The sequence below is a fragment of the Mesoplodon bidens genome (assembly GCF_964165515.1).
Source record: "Mesoplodon bidens genome assembly, chromosome: 18".
Taxonomy (NCBI): Eukaryota; Metazoa; Chordata; class Mammalia; order Artiodactyla; family Ziphiidae; genus Mesoplodon; species Mesoplodon bidens.
The window spans coordinates 54,768,685-54,785,353 of NC_138175.1; the positions used below are offsets into that span (position 1 = coordinate 54,768,685).

The window sequence follows — 16,669 nt, forward strand, 5'->3', positions numbered from 1 at the left end:
ATCCTAGCATCCCCAGATGCAGGAATATGAAGTTTCAATGGTTCCCAGTGTAAATTTCCTAGCATTTCAACATCTAACGCCCCCCCCCCAAACAATGTTGGGCCGCAATACCCACCTCCCCCTCGTTCCCCAAATCTGGATGCTCAAGGTCATGTCCTCCAAAGTCTCAAAGATTCTGGACTCCTGCATTGCAGGGTCAAGAGATCGTCTCTGCAAATTCCAATCCACCCTCCCCTCCATAAACTATTTAGGTCTCAGGAGCCAGGTTCCTGTGCCTTGACGTTCAGTGACCTTGAAAAATCCCATGTTTGGGGCCAGGAACTAGATTCCTGCAGCCCCCGTGATAAACCCAATCCATATCTAAGGTTTCCAACGCATTCTCTTGGCTCTTCAGTAAAATCAAAGCAGCTCATGGGGGCCCAACCTCTGCTGTAGGTCAGGAACCTGCCTAAGGAAAGGAGAGTTTTTGCCTTTTTGCCATGGCTACCAGGAAGCCTAGAACTAGATCTTGAAGAAAATGAAGTCATTCTTGAGCATCTAGTGTGTGCTGCGTTCTTTCACTGGGGTCCAGAAATACAGAGTATTTTCTCAGTGCCAGGCACGATTCAAATCAGTTCATATGAATCACCTCATGTAATCCTCACAGCAACCCTCTGAGGAAAGCCATACGAGATGGGGGAAACCCAGGCTGACTGAGGTTGGGCCTTTTGCTCAAGATGAAATAGCTGGTCCTAGATGCTGAAGGAACAGTATACAGTATACAGTATACAGTGGCTGTGAGTTCCCCACCCAGTCTGTGGCCCCCATTTCCCTTCATCCCCAGAAGTAAGTTGCAGAAACTTCCACAGAGAAACTTGCATCAGTGTTTTCTGTTATTCTGGTATCCAACAGGTGACCTGGAGCACCAGCTCTGGTCTCAGATGGGCAAGTCCTTGGCTAACCTCTGGGTCTTGGATGGGGTCTTGGGGAATGGCCCAGTTCTGTTCCAGGTCAAGATGGGGCTGCTGGCCAGCCATGGGGGCTTCTGTGTAGTCAGGGACCCAGGTGGTGGGCCAGAATAGTCAGTTCTTCTTCATGGTTTCCTTGATCCACTCCAAGTCGCTGCAGACTTTGGTACAGACACTGGGCTTGGTGGTTGTGTCGCAGGGGACATCACCCCAGGACACAATGCCCTGCAGGACATCCCCACAGACCAGGGGTCCCCCGTAGTCACCCTGTAGGGAGAAGGGGAAGATTGAGTGGGAACCTTCTGGACCCAGTGCCCCCATCCCCATTCTAAACACCATTCAGAATCTCAATCAAAACCCAATCCACCCCCGCCCCAGGCCAACCCACCCCACCTCAACTCAATACAACCCAGTTTAATCCAAATCAATCCAACCCCACCTCAACCCAACACAGCTCAATACAGCCCACGTCCAATCCCACCTCCCCACAGCCACAGCCCCAACCCAGCCTGACCCCCACATCTTCCCATTCAGAGTCTAACCTAACCCACGACCATCCTCATTCCAACACAACCCAGCTCCGATCGTCATGTCTCTTGCCTCCCAAACGAAATTTACCCCCATCCCCAGTTCAACCCTGACATATTTCCCATCTGAGATCAAACCAAACTCATACCTATCCTCAACGGCAGCCCAGGCCGTCCCAGACTGCACCGTCCTCCCCAGACACAAGCCCCCCCCCATTGCCTCTCTAACCCCAACTCCAACCTCACCCCCATTCTAACTGCCCCTCCTCCTCCATCCCCAAAAATGCTCCTTAGCATCTTCTATGGCCCAAAGCAAGCAAAACCCTGCCCCATTCCAACACCCAGACCCGTTCCCCTCTCTTCCCCCTCCTTCCATGGCTCCCTGGCAGCTCTGACCTCACAGGAGTCCGTGCCTCCGCCCTCCACGCCCGCACGCAGCGTTGTGTTCACCAGGCGCCCTGCATGGTCCTCGTTACAAGATGTGGCCCAGATAATGCTGATGTCGCCACAATGCAGCGTATCTGGGAGTCTCGCTGGGGAGGACGGTAGAGTCGGAGCAAATCCATAAAATTTCAGGCCCTTGTTCCCTCCGCCCAAGAGCCCTGGACAATACGGTCCTCGAGGCCTGACATCCAGTTCCATGTTCCCACGCACCTTGTGACACTGGGCTCCGTGTGGCCCCAGGCTTGTTGTCAGACACCAAGCCCCAGCCAGACACCACACAGGCCTCGCTGGGCTGGGGGCAGCGCGTGGGCAGCGGGACCCGGGGCACTTGGTAGAGACGCGTGCGGGCCGGGTTAGACGCAGTAACAGGATATCGTGACGGTGGCTCTGCGCTTCGTGATGCGCATGTGGGACAGAGAGAAACAGCCCGCAGTTGCTCTGGGCCATCGCGCTGGCGCAGATTGTGCTCGCCTAAGCGCACTCTCACGGAGCTGTGCGGGCAAGTGGTTAGCCACAAGTGGAGTGAGGAGTGGACAGAAAGATCAAAGAGTGGGCAACTTCGGGGCCCCTGAGCCTCTGGGAACCTGGAGATCCCATCAGCCTTTCCGCAAGGCCCCGAAGCCAATCGTTTCAGCCTCTGCCTCTCAGAGACCAAGGTGCCAAAGTCATGCACACACCTGGAGCTCAGTCCCCAGGCTCCAGCTCTTTTCCTCAGAATCCATGATTGTCAGATCCATAGACCTTCCCGCCACGCCCCCTCAGGACCCTAAGCCTTCATAGCGCGTTTGGCAATGGGCTGCAGAGAACACCCAGTGCGGGGAGACGAGGGAACCACCGCAGTTAAAGCGTCCATGCTCGAAGAGGGCCACCTGCCATGGCTGGGGGCGGGGCGCACACTCATCACCCCTCCTGGGCCACTGAGAGAAGAGCCAGAGGAAGATCCCCGAGGACAGAGTCCTCTCCCTTGCTCCCTGACCTCACTACACCTTTTCCACCTGTTGCCTTTCCCCAACTTCTTAAGATGTCCCTGCTGTTGATTTTTAAGCACCGCCTTCTCTCTAGCTTTTACAACTGCTGCTTGTTTTCTCCAGAACTGTCCCTCTGCCCTCAGCCCCCACTCGTTTGCTATAGGACTCCAGGAGAGAGAGGACAGGGAGAGGACCAGAAGGCAGGCAGTCCTCTGGGGTTGGGTGTAGAGACAAGGACAATGGATACAGGTCCAGACAGATGGTCACTTGGAACCAGCCATTCAAGGTCACCGAGCTGTCACAGACACCAAAAGGGTGTGGCCACTCAATCTGTGTGACACACATTCTTGGCCCCAGAGTCTGTACATCTCAGCCAAATGCGGTATCTTACAAGGACACAGATGTAGCCACACAAGGTCATGGGCAAACATACAGGCACAACCAGTCTTCCAAACTTAGGAACTGATATGGACAGCACTGTCAGCTGAAATTCATTTGCATGTACATGGGTTGCCGCTTCAAGAATCACAGCACAGAACTTCATATGTGCATGTGAATAGGATACTTAAGGCATGAGCATGTGTGTGTATATGTGTGCACACACACACATTCACAGGCACAGGTTTGACATAGAAGCTCAGACCTAAATTTACAGTCTCCAGCGTGGATCTGCATATACTAGGTCACAGATTTGCACACTTGCACACGGGGTCTGAACAACAGGGTGAGGTCCTTAATAAGGGTACACAGGGAGAGACACCAATACACACTCAGGTCCCAAAAGACTTGTCACCAACATGGGTCTATAGTATCGTGGTTAAATCTGAAATGATAGAGTAAAAAATCCTGGATCCAAACATATTATCTGTGAGACTTTGAGCAAACGGACTTTTCTGTGCCTCTATTTCCTCATCTGTATAATGGGATTGTTGTAAGAATTAAATGCGAAAGAGAGCAAGACAGAGAGAGAGAGAGAGTGAGAGAGTGTGTATATGATGCCTGGCATATTGTAACTGCTTAAAAAATATTAGTTATTTTAAACAAAGGACATATAGATTTATTTATGTAGACATATGTGTGGATGTTCAGGTTGTGGACACAAATTTAGCCCAAGTAAGCCAGACGTATGTGCAGACCCAGGTAAAGATCGTCAAGGTCAAAACTGTTATTCATTCTCAAGTCACTTTGTGGAGATTCAAAGTTATAAAACTGACCCAGAGGGCCAGAGCTCAGATGTGGACCCACTAGATCAGACCCAGGGAAACATGGGACACAGAGGTGGCATTCAAGGTCAAAGACACATTGCTCAAGACACAGGCAGCCAGGTCAGGACATATTTATCCATCTCTAGATCAGCCCCCAAGTCACTCACTTGGCATTCAGGGTCACTAATTGAGTTTCACAGTTGGGGACCTGGTTCAGACATGTGGGCAGGATGTAGACACAAAGGATTTTGCACACACACACTCCCCTTGCCCACACTGCACCATGCACAAGGACATGCACAGAGATGCGTCAAGATCATAGGACCGTGACCCCCTACACCGGGCAATGTGGATATGTCCCCTCAAGGTCACAGCCAGGCACACAGACACCCACAGTGGGGCAAGATTTGCACAGCCACACCAAATGCCCACACTACCTGCCAAGGTCAGGAACTGGGCCAAGGGCCATGGCAAGGCGGGGGGGAACGCGGATGTGGTGGACAAGGGGCTTAACAAGGGAAGGGTGGGGTCGTCCTACAGAGAAGGACAGAGGGTGCGGGTTGAACAGCTGGGCGCTGAGGCCGCCCCTGGCCAGTCCAAGCTGGAGGAGGGCGGAGGCCCTAGCTGGGTGCAGCGGGCAGGTGGGGGGCAGGGAGGAAAGAGCACAGGGAAAGCCTGAGGGGAGGCTGGCAGCAGGGGGGAGGTCTGAGGGGCCCCCAGAAGTGAGGGTCATGTGGGGGGGTTAATAAAAGTCCACCTTCAACTTCTCCAGGGTAGAGGCATCAGGTTACAGTTAATTCCTCCACGGGTGGTGGCTGAACACGGTCTGGAGCTCTCCTGCCACCTGGGGTCACCTTGACCTAGTGGCGGCCCCTCTCTGAGCCACAGAGGATTAGATGAGTGCTGAGCACTGTGCCTGGAATATACCAAGTGCCCAGTAATGTTAGCACACCTTTACAGGGCGGTACCCTGGGCCGGGACCACATTGAATCCTCACAGCACCCCTATGAGGGAGCATCTGTGGTTATCTCCATGGTACAATTAGGGAACCTGAGTCACAGAGACGTTAAGTAACCTGAAAGTGGCAGAGGCAGGATTTGAACCCAGAGTCTGTGTTCTTGAGCTTCCCAACATGTATTCAATGCTTAGTCTAAGCTTTACCTACATCGTGCTATTGAGCCCTTACCATTGTTGTTGCAGGTAGGTGCTGTCTTCTAAAGAAGGCACTGAAGGACCAGAAAGGTGAAATAATTTCCTCAAGGTCACACAGCAAGGAAGGGGCAGCCCTAGGACTCGAACTCAGGTCTGTGTCACCCAAGGGCCATGTTCACTGTCATGGGGACTCCAGAGCAGCCCCAGGCCCCTGACAGCTCTTGGGGCAGCGTGAGGACCCAGGGATGTCAGCACGTGGCTGAGGTGGGTGTGGGGGAAGGTTCATCAGATGGTCCCCGAGTGAGGGAGGCACTGGCAGATTGCAGGACCCAGATAGGCTGGGGGGGGGATTAGGTGGCATTACACTGCCACAGACCCGGACCTGACCTGGGCCCACCTCACCTGCAGGTGTCAGCAGGAAGGAGAAGGTGAGGAGAAGCCACATTGCGAAGGAGGGGCCAGGGCTCTGCTGATGTCTGGGGAGGGGAGAGAGCAAGCGGGTGTGAGGTCGGACCCTCCTGCCCTCACCTGGATCTCTCCAGACACAAACTCATCCCACCTGCTCTTAAGAAACCCCTTTTCACCATCCTTGTTCCCCACCCCAACCTGCTCTTCCTCCCGGGCTCCCCATCTCCCCAGGGTCTGCTGTTTCTCCAGGCACTGGGACAGACGCTCAGGTACCCCCACAGCCTGGCAGAGCCCAACACCATCCACTTACCCCAGAGCTTTGGCTCAGGATACATTCTTTCCCCAAACCCCATACCAGCCTCTTATGTGGCCTCTTGGGTCCTCCTCACTGAAGTCCCACACTCCTCACAGCCTGTACCCCTACATGGCTCTACAGGACCCCCCTACACCCGGAGCTGACCAGGGCCCTTTTCCACTCACAGCTCTCACAGACCCCTGGCACCCCCGGGATAAAGTCCCAGTCCCCTGGCCCCACTTGCGGGGCCATGAGTGGCTTCTCCCCTTCTAGCCCCTCTGGCCGGGTCTCTCATGACCTTGCTCATCTAGGCTATCTCTTCCCATTTTCCTTCTTGCAATGTCATGCCTCCACACTTTTGTTCAGGCTGTTCCTCCTCCCAGGTATGCCAGTCCCTTCAAGGGCCAGTGACTCTCTGAGTCAGTGGTGTCTGCCTCCCCTTCCAGACCAAGAACTCCCTGAGGGCAAGCCCAGCCTGACTGGACTCTGGATTCCCAGCACTGCCCAGAGCCAGGCAAGCTTTGGGCTCGAATTAAAGCCCTTTCCCCCCGCATCTTCCAAATTCCTATTTGTCCTCTGAGGCTCAGCCCTCACCTCTTCCGGGAGACCCTGATACCTAACAGGTATCTCTTCTGGGCCCTATAGTGCCTGTTCTGGTTCCATCCCCAGGAATGCTCAGGTCAGGTCCTCTCTGTGTCCCCAGCACTACCCAGCCAGGGGCCAGGCACACAGGAGGCCTCAGGGAGATTGTGCTGAGCTGACCTGCACGCATGATAACTCCTGACCTTGTTCCTGGCTCTGGTGCAAATGCTTTAGAAGACGTCCTCCTGATTTACTCCATGCCCTCCCCCACCTCACCACTGCAGCTCCCTCTTGCATCTCCAGGACATTTTCTTGGTTCAGGCTCAACTGGGTGCCTCAGCAAAGAACACATGGACCTACCCAGGTGCCCTTGACATGCAAATCCCTCAGGGCAGTCCGTGTCTGCTCCCTGGAGCCAGGGCATCCCATGTCTCCCCCAGACCAGGGAAGACCTGTGTCTCTCCTCACTCCAAACCCCCTGCCCCATCTCAAAGATCTCACCCCCTCCAGATCCTCCAGCAGCATCTGGGGTAGCTTGGAAGCCAGAAGAAAGCGAGCAGGCACATGAATGCCTGAATTTATAAGCTCCCACCCCCACCCGGGTCTTGGGTGAGGTGGGAAGTGGCTGAGAGTCAGGTTTACAGGCAGGGATGCCTAAGAGGCTGGCGGGGTGGGGGACAAGACCTACTGAGCATTTATTAGGCTGAAGCTTTCGTCTGAGTCTATGAAGAGGAATTTCCCTGCCAAGGGCAGTTTGTCAAGGGGCAGGAGACGGTAGGGCAAGAGCAGAAACTTGGAGGAGATCAAAATACAGAACCAGGAGTCTGGAGCATGTGACCTGGAATCTGGGGTCTGGAGTGTAGAAACTGGATTCTAGAGTCATACTTCTTGTGCCTGGATTAGGGGTCTGGATCTTGGATTCTGGAGCTGGACCAGGATCCCCCAAATCTGGATCCCTGATTCTGGATTCTGAACCCTCTCTTCTGGATTCTGGATCTTGGATCTCTGACTCTGGACAGTGGATTCGGGGTCTGGATATCCAATTCTGGACCTTGGATTCTGGATATATATCCCCAATTCTGGATCTTGGAGTCTGAACCTCCCAATTTTGGATTCTGGATCTTGGATCCTTCATCTTTGATTCTGGATCTCCAATTCTGAATTCTGAGTTTGGTGCCTAGAATCGGGCACTCATGACCTGAAGTCGGGAGTGGATTTTGGAATGTGACTTCTGGAGTTTGGGTCTGGAATCTGGATCCTGGACTCTGGCCTTTGAGTGACAGGTCTCAGTCTTGGATTCTAGATCCAGGGCCTCTGAATCTAGAGTCCAGACTAAGAATCTGGAGTCTGATGTTTGGACTCTAGGACTTGAGGTTTTGGGGCCTGGAATATGAATGATAGATTTTGGATTTTGAGTTATGGGGCCTAGATTCTAGAGTCTGGGTCTAGACTCTGAGGGTTCATGGATTGACTTTGGAATGTGAAGTATGGAGTTTCAAATCTGCATTGTGGGGACTTCCCTCGTGGTCCAGTGGGTAAGACTCTGTGCTCCCAATGCAGGGGGCCTGGGTTCGATCCCTGGTCAGGGAACTAGATCCTGCATGCGTGCCTCAACTAAGAGTTCGCCTGCTGCAACTAAGACCTGGTGCAGCCAAAAACAAACAAACAAAAAACAAAAAAACAAAAAACCCCCAAACCAAAAATACTGCATTGCGTATTTAAGCGACTGGACTAGGAGACAGGGGCCTGGCTTCCATGATTCTGAGATTCCTAGACTCTTGACTCTAGGGCATGACTTTAGAGACTGGGAGACTAGAGTCTTTATTCTGGATCTTGCAGTCTTCATTCTGCATCCTGAGGCTTGAAATCTGGATTCTGTTTTCTGGAGACTGGAGATCATCATTAAGATGACCCAAAGCTTTGGGAATTTAAGGTTGTTTTCCAGTGTCTCAGGACCATAGAGGACCCTGGGAAATTGTCTAGAGTCTATCGTGGCTTGTTTAAATAATGAGGAGGCACAAGTAGAAGGAGATACTGACCTCAGCACCCAGTGAAAGATGGGACCTATTATAAGAATACTTTCTCCCTGTTTCTGGCCCATCACATATATAGGAAGAGGCTGCATGATTGGGGTTGACTGCTAAGGACATCAGTGCCTAGGAGTCCCTGGCCCTTGATTTCCTCACAGATAATATGGGAGAATGATGGTATCTAAGCCCCCAGATGTCTTTCAGACATTCCAGAACCATAAACCCTTAGTTATTCCAGAATCCTAGGGTCTCAGTCATTCTAGAACCACAGACTTTCAAAAGCTCTAGAATACCAGACCTTCAGATTCTAGAATAGAAGGGCCTGAGGTATTCTGGAAATCTAGGGCCTCAGATGCTCTAGAACCCAAGATGGTAAAATAGTCTAGAACCACAGATCTCTAGACATTCTAGAACCCTAGAACCTATCATCTTCAGATGTTCTGGGATTTCCAGATAATTTGGCTTCCCAGGCTAGAAGCTATTCTAGAAGTACTTTGTCTCTTCATTTTGCCACAAATTCGTGTTCAAAGTCTCTGGACCCACAGTGGGCCACAGCTTCAACTGAGCAGTCTCTGTTTATGGAGTGTTGGCCTTGCATTATCTCATTTATCCTTCTGACAGCCCCGTGAGGTGTTTATTACGAATGGCTTCCTCCTTTTTTTTTTTTTTTTTTTGGCTGTGCCGACATGTGGTGTCTTAGTGCTGGCACGGGGGATCTTAGTTCCCTGACCATGGATCGAACCTGTGCCCCCTGCGTTGGAAGCATGGAGTCTTGACCACAGGACTGCCAAGGAAGTCCCTCCTCCTTAATATAGAGGAGACTGAGACCCAGAGAGGGGCATCACAGCAAAGGTCACGACAGAGGGTGGGAAGAATCCCGTCTCTGTCTTTGGGAACACCTAGCTAGTTTGTTCATCTCCACCCCTAGAGGCACCTCCCTCTGTTGGAGCCGGGTGGTGGTGAGGGGTGATCATAACGAGGGCTTCCCGGTGCCAGGCTAAGCGCTTTCCATCAAGGTCACACATGCTCCTCCCACCAGCCCACACAGGCAGGTATTGTAACCGTCTCCGTGACACAGATGGGACTCTGAACTCACGCCAGAGCGCAGCCCAGGCTCTTACCTGACCTGTGCGCAGGCTCCTCGGGAGGGCGCCGTGCCTCGCCTTGTCCCCGACACGGTGATGTCAACGCCCCTCCCCCGCGCCGCACGCCCAGTCTGGCCGAGTTAGACTTGGGTGACCGAAGTCCTCCTGGGCATCTCCCCAGACGTCCTTCCCCTCCACTAAGGCCTGAGACCTGCCCTATTCCTCCTCCTGGGAACACTCCCTAGAGCCTTTCTTTCATCACCTCCATGGTTCAACCACCAACCAAGCAGTTCTCCTCCATGTGACTCTGAATTCCAGCCTTGGGCAGCCACCTGCTCCTGGGAGACACCCACCCCTGCCCGGGGTCTCCTCTCACTCACTGTGACCTAACACATTTCTCTCTTTTCCCAAACTCTCCTCCCGCTTCCTCCCACGTTTCCCATCCCACAGCCCCCACTGTCCACTCAGTCGTGTGGCCAGATCCCCGAGGGTGCTGTCCACCCCTTCCCTCCCCTCATCCCCTACAGCCCAGTGGTACCCAGCCCTGTCCCTCTTCTCTGTCCCCTCGGTCTATTCCTGGACCCTCACCCCAGCCTCCACGGCAGCCTCCCACCCTCCAGTCTGTCCCCTCCTGTCCACCACCAGTTGGCTTCAGAGGGTCTCTCTATACACTCAGAGCTGACCCTGCCCCTTCCCTGCTCACAACCCTTCCATGGAGACGCCCCATCACCCCTGGACAAACGCCTTCGGCCTGCTCTTTGAGCCCCTTTGGATCCCCCTGAGGCAACAAGCCTCATCTGGAACTCTTGCCCCAGGGAGACAGTCACTGCATCCTGCCCACCCTGGGAGGGGGACTGGACTCTTGATGCCCCAGGGAACTCCTCAGGTAGTGTCGGCCCTCCTCTAATTTCATCTCACCACAACCCCCCCCTGCCCCTTCATTATGGAACCAGTCAAAAGTGGAGTTTCAAGGGTCCTGCGTTCAGACCCCTGCTCCACTACTTGATGTTTTGGAAATTCTGGTAAGTGATTTCAGTTTCTCATCTTTAAAATCAGATTTTTTTTTTTTTTTTTTTTTTTTTGCGATACGCGGGCCTCTGACTGTTGTGGCCTCTCCCGTTGAGGAGCACAGGCTCCGGACGCGCAGGCTCAGTGGCCATGGCTCACGGGCCCAGCCGCTCCACGGCATGTGGGATCTTCCCAGACCGGGGCACGAACCTGTGTCCCCTGCATCGGCAGGCGGACTCTCAACCACTGCGCCACCAGGGAAGCCCCCTCTGGTCAATTTTTATAAAGGCTGTGCAAAGTTTTTTGTTGAGGTATATTTTTAAAATTGCAGTATACACATTGCAAGGTATAGATTTCAAGTGTGCAGTCCAATGAGTTTTGATAAATGCATGCACCCAGGTAACTCTCAATCTTGTCAAATTATAAAAAATTTCGGTCTACTGTATAGCACAGGGAACTCTACTCAATACTCTGTAATGACCTGTATGGGAAAAGAATTTTTAAAAGAGTGGATATATGTTTATGTATAACTGAATCACTTTGCTGTACAGCAGAAACTAACACAAATTTGTAAATCAACTATAGTCCAATAAAAATTAAAAAACATTTTTTTTGGTCATATCACTTCCCATTGTCTCCGCATCTACTCTTCCCTTCCCATCCCAGCAACCAGGCAACATTAATTAATTTTGCCTGTAGTAGAATTTCGTACATAAATAGAATCATAGTATATATTTTGTTTGGCTTCTTTCACTCAGCATAATGATTAAAATTTTTTTTTTAAATTTTATTTATTTAGGCTGTGCGGCAGGTAGGATCTTAGTTCCCTGACCAGGGCTTGAACCTGCGCCCCAGGCAGTGGAAGCGTGGATTCTTAACCACTGGTCCACCAGGGAAGTCCCTATTCACGTCATGATTTTGAGATGTCCTTAGATTGTTGTGTATATCAATACTTCTTTGTATTACTGAGTAGCATTGCATTGAGTGGATAGGTCATAGTGAGTTTGGCCATTCACCCCTTCATGGACATTTGGGTTGTTTCCAATTTGGCTGTTGTGAATAAAGCTCCTATGAACACTTCTGGCCGGTTGCCCCCTCCACCATTGCTCTAACATGAATACCTAGGAGTGGACTTGCTGGTCATGGGATAGACATATGTTTATCTTTCTAAGAAACAGCCGAACTGTTTTCCAAAGCGGTTGTACCATTTTATACTCCCCCCACCCCCCAAGAAATGTGTGAGAATTACAGCTGTTCTACATACCAACCAATACTCAGTGCTGTCCATCTTTTTAATCTTAGCCATTCTGGTAGGTATTGTGTTTTGACAAGATTGTATATTCTTCAGATACTGGGTGCAATGTTCTATATATGACCATTAAGTAAAGTTTGTTAATCATATTGTTCAAATCATCTATGTCCTTATCCATTTTTATCTTGTTTGTTCTATTATTTTTTTGAGTCACCTTAAAATCCTCTTTTTAACATTTTTTAATTAAAAAAAATTTTGGCCACATCTCGCCACTTGCGGGATCTTAGTTCCCTAACCAGGCATCAAACTTGCTCCCTTGGCAGTGAAAGCACCAAGTCCTAACCACTAGACCGTCAGGGAATCCCCCAAATCCTCTTTTATGAGTGGGGATTTGTCTATTTTACTTTTAGTTATTTCACTCTTTATATATTTGAGGATACATTAAGAGATACATAAAAATTTAAATATTTCCTTAAGAATAGATTCACAGTATATTTATGAATATATTTATGGATATAAATTCTCATCAGTATATTCTATTTAGTATAATAATTATTATGGTATAATAACAATTCCTTATATTCTTGGGTCCCCAGTTTCCCCTCTCTCTGTCCTCAGAACCCCCCTTCCCCGTCACCCCCCAGATTCTTCCCACCAGTCTCCAGCTACAGCAGGAGGGTCCTGAGGCAGCTACAAATCAAGAATTCTAAAAATGCATTTAAGAAGACGAAACCAAAATAAGTCAGTGAAAGCTACATAAACTAAATAAGTAAATCCCATTAATTTGCCGTTTGCTGATTTGACTTTTCAGAAATTGGACAACATCCACAGAATCAGTTCTCTTAACCTTCCAGCTATGTCTCGTTCCTTGGGGATCCTGTGGCGCTCCTGGTCAAGGCTCCCATTTCCCGGATGGGGAAACTGAGGCACAAGGAAGGAAAGCTATTTGCTGGAATCCCTTGGATGGGAAGGGAAGTAAGGAGGAGAGTCTGAGCCGAGCCCGTGCTTCTCTTAGACTTTATTTCTAGGCTTAGAGGAAGGGACAAATGACGGTGAAAACCCAACTTTCTCTACCAATGGTAAGGCGGGGTCAACATTGTGCCACCAGGGGGCACTGTGTACAGGAAGATACTCTTAGCAGGACTGGACTACTGGGGATGGGGGAGGGGGTCTAGACTCCTGGGTCTGAAAGAGGAAGGCACTGGGAACCCAGATTCCTGAATCTCTTCAGCAGCTTATATTTGGGGGTTCAATTTCATGGGTCCCAGTCCCTGGAGTTAACTGGCCTGGATGGTTTTCTGTATCCAGTCTGTGAACTTGCAGAGGTTGGTGTAGACGCCTGGCATGTTGGGCTGGCCACACGGGGATTGTCCAAAGGACACAAGGCCCTGCAGGGACCCGTTGCAGACCAGGGGGCCCCCAGAGTCACCCTGTTGTGGAGAGACAGAGAATGAGAATCCAAAACACAGAGAGATGGAGATAGATGTGAGATCAGAAAGGAACCAAATGAGGAGAAGCAATGCAGGAGAGGGGGAAAAAAAAAAGATAGCAACATATTCCTTAAACGTTCCATTCTAGAGCCCTGACCGCACCAATTCTGCTCCCCTACATCCTAACAGCTGGTAGATTCTCTTGGGTTTGTTACTGTTCTGTCTCTGTTTGTGTCCCTCCTTCTTTTTCTCCCCCTGTAGCTTATTTCTCTGTCTCAACGACTCCTGGAGTCTCTGTGCCTCTCTGCATCTCTTTGTATATTTTATTTTTGTTTTTTTTTTCCTATTTCACTTGGCATTTCATCTCTATGCGTCTGTGTATCTGTTTCTCTCTGGGTGTGCGTGTGTGTATGTGTGTTTCTGCCTTACTGAATCTGTCTTTCTCTACTTCTGTTTCTGTCTTTCTTTGCTTCTCTTTATTCCCGTGTCGATTTCTCTCTTTCAGCCTCTCTCCCCGTTTGTCACACTATCTTCCCATATCTCTGTTTCTTACCACGGTTCCCTGTCCCCTCCCTTCTCCATCTCTCCCTGGATCTTCTCCCCTCTTCCCTTCTCCCGTCTCTCACATGGCAGGAGTTCTTTTGGTCCTGGCCTCCACCAGCGCAGAACATGCTGGGGTGGTACACCGGGGCATAGAGTTCACTGCAGATCTCCTCCGACACCACTGAGATATTCACGCATTGGAGCACTCTGGGCAGTCCGCCTGGGACGCAGAGCATCGGATTAGCCTCTCTGGCTGGGCAGAGAAACCCCTCAGAGAGGCCGGACACATCCACACTCCCGAGCTCACCATTCGCTAGCCGACCCCAGCCGGAAATGAGGCAAGAATCCCGAGCGGTCGGGCACTGTGAGGCGATGCTGATGCTCTGGATGGTGTCAGACTGGGGCACCAATTCTTCCAACTTGATGAGCATGAGGTCGTTGGCAAAAGATGCTCTGTGGTACTCTGGGTGCTGGATGGAGAGGTGAGCCTCCATCATCTTACAGCCTGGTTCATGGTCGTCCTCAAGACTGTGCAGGCCCAGCCCGATGGTATAGGAACTGAGGGCCACAGGGTGGGGGTGGCGTGGGGACAGAAGAGCTCTGTGGCTACTACACCGTTATCTCCATTCTTGCCTTCAACCACAGCCCCATCTCCAGCCCCTTACCCTAGCCCCGTCTTCCTTGCTAAGCACTGCGCTAAGAGCTACCCAACCTAAGGCACAATCAATAATCCAGGGTCAAGAACTTGCCTTAAGTCACTAGTAACTCAGCAGTTGAGCTGGGATTTCAACCCAGGACTCTGGAGTCCTTCCAAAGCAACACATAGCTCCCGTCTCCCTCGCAGAACCTTCCTTCACACTGATTTTCACTTTTAGTACCCAGAGATTGAACCTATGAAGCGCTTCCCCTCAGCTCACCATACATCCGGGTCCTCCCTAGGACCCAGGCCCCGCCCCCGTCCCCGCCCCACCCTGCACTCACTTCTGGAAACAGTGTGCGGCTGACAGCACCCATTGAGGATGCACCAGGACGCCCCCGCAGAGAAATTCCTTTTCCAAGAACAGTGCCGCCTGCCAAGGCTGCGAGTGCGGGTGGCAGTCCTCGCCGTTTATGATGTGGCTGCCTCCACCCCAGGCGAGGGATCCTGAGGGCGGATTCAGGGTTGGGGGACGGGCTCAGAGGGGAACGGGGGCTTCTGGGGGCGGGGCTCGGTGCAGGGGCGTGGTCAGGCCTGGGGAAAAGGCCCAGAAGGCTGGACGCTTACTCCTGGGGGCGTGGTTCCGGCTTTCGGGGGCGTGACCACAGACCAGGGGCGTGGCCACGGTGCAGGAGCTAGATCAGGGCTTCCGAGGTCAGGGGGATGGGCTCAGGGTGGAACCAGGGTGAGAGCTTGGTGGGGGGTGGGGGGAAAACCTCTGTCCAGGGGGGCGTGGTCAGGGCTGGGGGACAGATTCAGGAGGCAGGACTAGGCCACTTGGGGGCGGGGTCACAGTGCAGGCGGTGTGGTCAGGACCGCAGGGATGGAGTCAGGGATCCTGAGGGCAGTCAGGCTCTTAGGGGCGGAATCAAGAATGAGTGAGAAGGGGGCGGGATCACAGCGCAGGCCTTTTACTCCACGGATCAGATTCCTTGGGGTGGGTTAGGATTCAAGAGGCGGAAATCAGGGTATAGGAGGCGGGGTCACTTGTCAAGAGGAGACTTTCAGCTGTAAGTGTGTCACATAGATCTCTGGGACCCACGTGTCACCTCTCTCTCTCTCACACACACACATACACACACGCGCGCGCGCGCGCGCGCCTCGACAGTGCACTACTGGGGCTACGAGCCTCCCAGCACAAGTAGACCCCCTCACACAAGGTGGCAGAGGCAAGGCGCCACAGCCAGACACTCGAGGCCGTGCCACACTCTGTGGCCCTCCAAGTCTCTCCTTCCCTGGCTCAGCCTCCACCACAGCAGCAAAAAGCCAGCTCACACAGAAACCCTATCACACCGTCCCGTGATGTGGCTGTCTGGGGGCCCAAGGATCGGAGACCCAGGAAGCAGGCACAGATTGCCAGCGATGGGTGACTCCCCCAGAAGCACCATCTCCCTTTCAGCGGCACCCCAGGCTCCCCAGGTCCTCACAGCATCAGCACTCAGGTCCTCACAGCATTGCCACTCTGCAGGGTATTCAGAGGCACAGATTGTCAGAGTTGTTCACCCAATCACGCACCGACTCTCACGGGCACGACCACACACCGTGTCATACTATGTCCCACACAGAGGCATGCAAAGCCACACCCACCCAGTACACAGGCAGCACACATGCAAACTCTCTGTGATACAAGGAATCCCAGGTGTGCATCTGGAGAGCAACGGTCACACAGTACTGTCACCCACGCAGCTTCAGGCACATCCAGCAGGACACTGAGTCATGGCTGCACCGTAACAAACACTGCGCCTCAGGCACAGACAGACAGACAGACACACACACACACACAGATACCTGTGACACTGAGGAGGAGGTGGCCCAGGAACCAGCCCCAGGGCTTTCCTGCCTTGGACATCCTTCAGCACCTGCATGAGGGTCAGTCTCAGGTGAGTCTGGGGGCCGTGCATGTGTCTCTTTCTTTCTCCATTCCTGCCCTCCCAGGATATTACTGGGCAAACAAGGACCTATACCACCCCTCCCCCGACACACACATGCCATAGGGTCTGTGATCATGGCCCAGAGACCCACAGCCCAGAGAGATTTAGAGGCTGAGAGAGAAAAAGAGAGAGGGAGAGTGAAGTGGAAAGACAGAGAGAGAGAGG

The 16,669-nt window shown here is 52.1% G+C and overlaps 2 protein-coding genes across 2 annotated transcripts; both read right to left on the minus strand.

Annotated features, from left to right (window-relative positions):
* Nucleotides 1-1,061: 1,061 nt before the first annotated feature.
* Nucleotides 1,062-6,957, minus strand: KLK15 (kallikrein related peptidase 15; the record flags this gene model as incomplete). The annotated part of the gene is given in 11 exon segments (XM_081216066.1): nt 1,062-1,214; nt 1,871-2,007; nt 2,129-2,251; nt 2,254-2,336; nt 2,338-2,409; nt 2,684-2,835; nt 3,037-3,181; nt 4,529-4,625; nt 5,646-5,719; nt 5,803-5,933; nt 6,889-6,957. Coding segments are annotated over 11 exon segments (1,236 nt in total).
* A 5,921-nt stretch (nt 6,958-12,878) lies between these two features.
* Nucleotides 12,879-14,897, minus strand: KLK4 (kallikrein related peptidase 4). Its single transcript, XM_081216242.1, has 4 exons — nt 14,858-14,897; nt 14,184-14,434; nt 13,960-14,096; nt 12,879-13,333 (listed from the first exon to the last, which is right to left on the minus strand). The coding sequence occupies exons 2-4, from the start codon at nt 14,371-14,373 to the stop codon at nt 13,181-13,183; spliced, it is 480 nt and encodes a 159-aa protein (XP_081072368.1). The 5' UTR covers nt 14,374-14,434; nt 14,858-14,897; the 3' UTR covers nt 12,879-13,180.
* Nucleotides 14,898-16,669: the final 1,772 nt, after the last annotated feature.

Excerpts from the sequence above, each read along its gene's own strand:
- KLK4 (XM_081216242.1), bottom strand. The coding sequence starts at position 14,373 with ATGATGGAGGCTCACCTCTCCATCCAGCACCCAGAGTACCACAGAGCA. Across the intron at positions 14,097-14,183 it reads CTGGGGTCGGCTAGCGAATG|GCGGACTGCCCAGAGTGCTC; the intron begins GTGAGCTCGGGA and ends TCTGCGTCCCAG. Across the intron at positions 13,334-13,959 it reads ACCAAAAGAACTCCTGCCAT|GGTGACTCTGGGGGCCCCCT; the intron begins GTGAGAGACGGG and ends TCTCCACAACAG.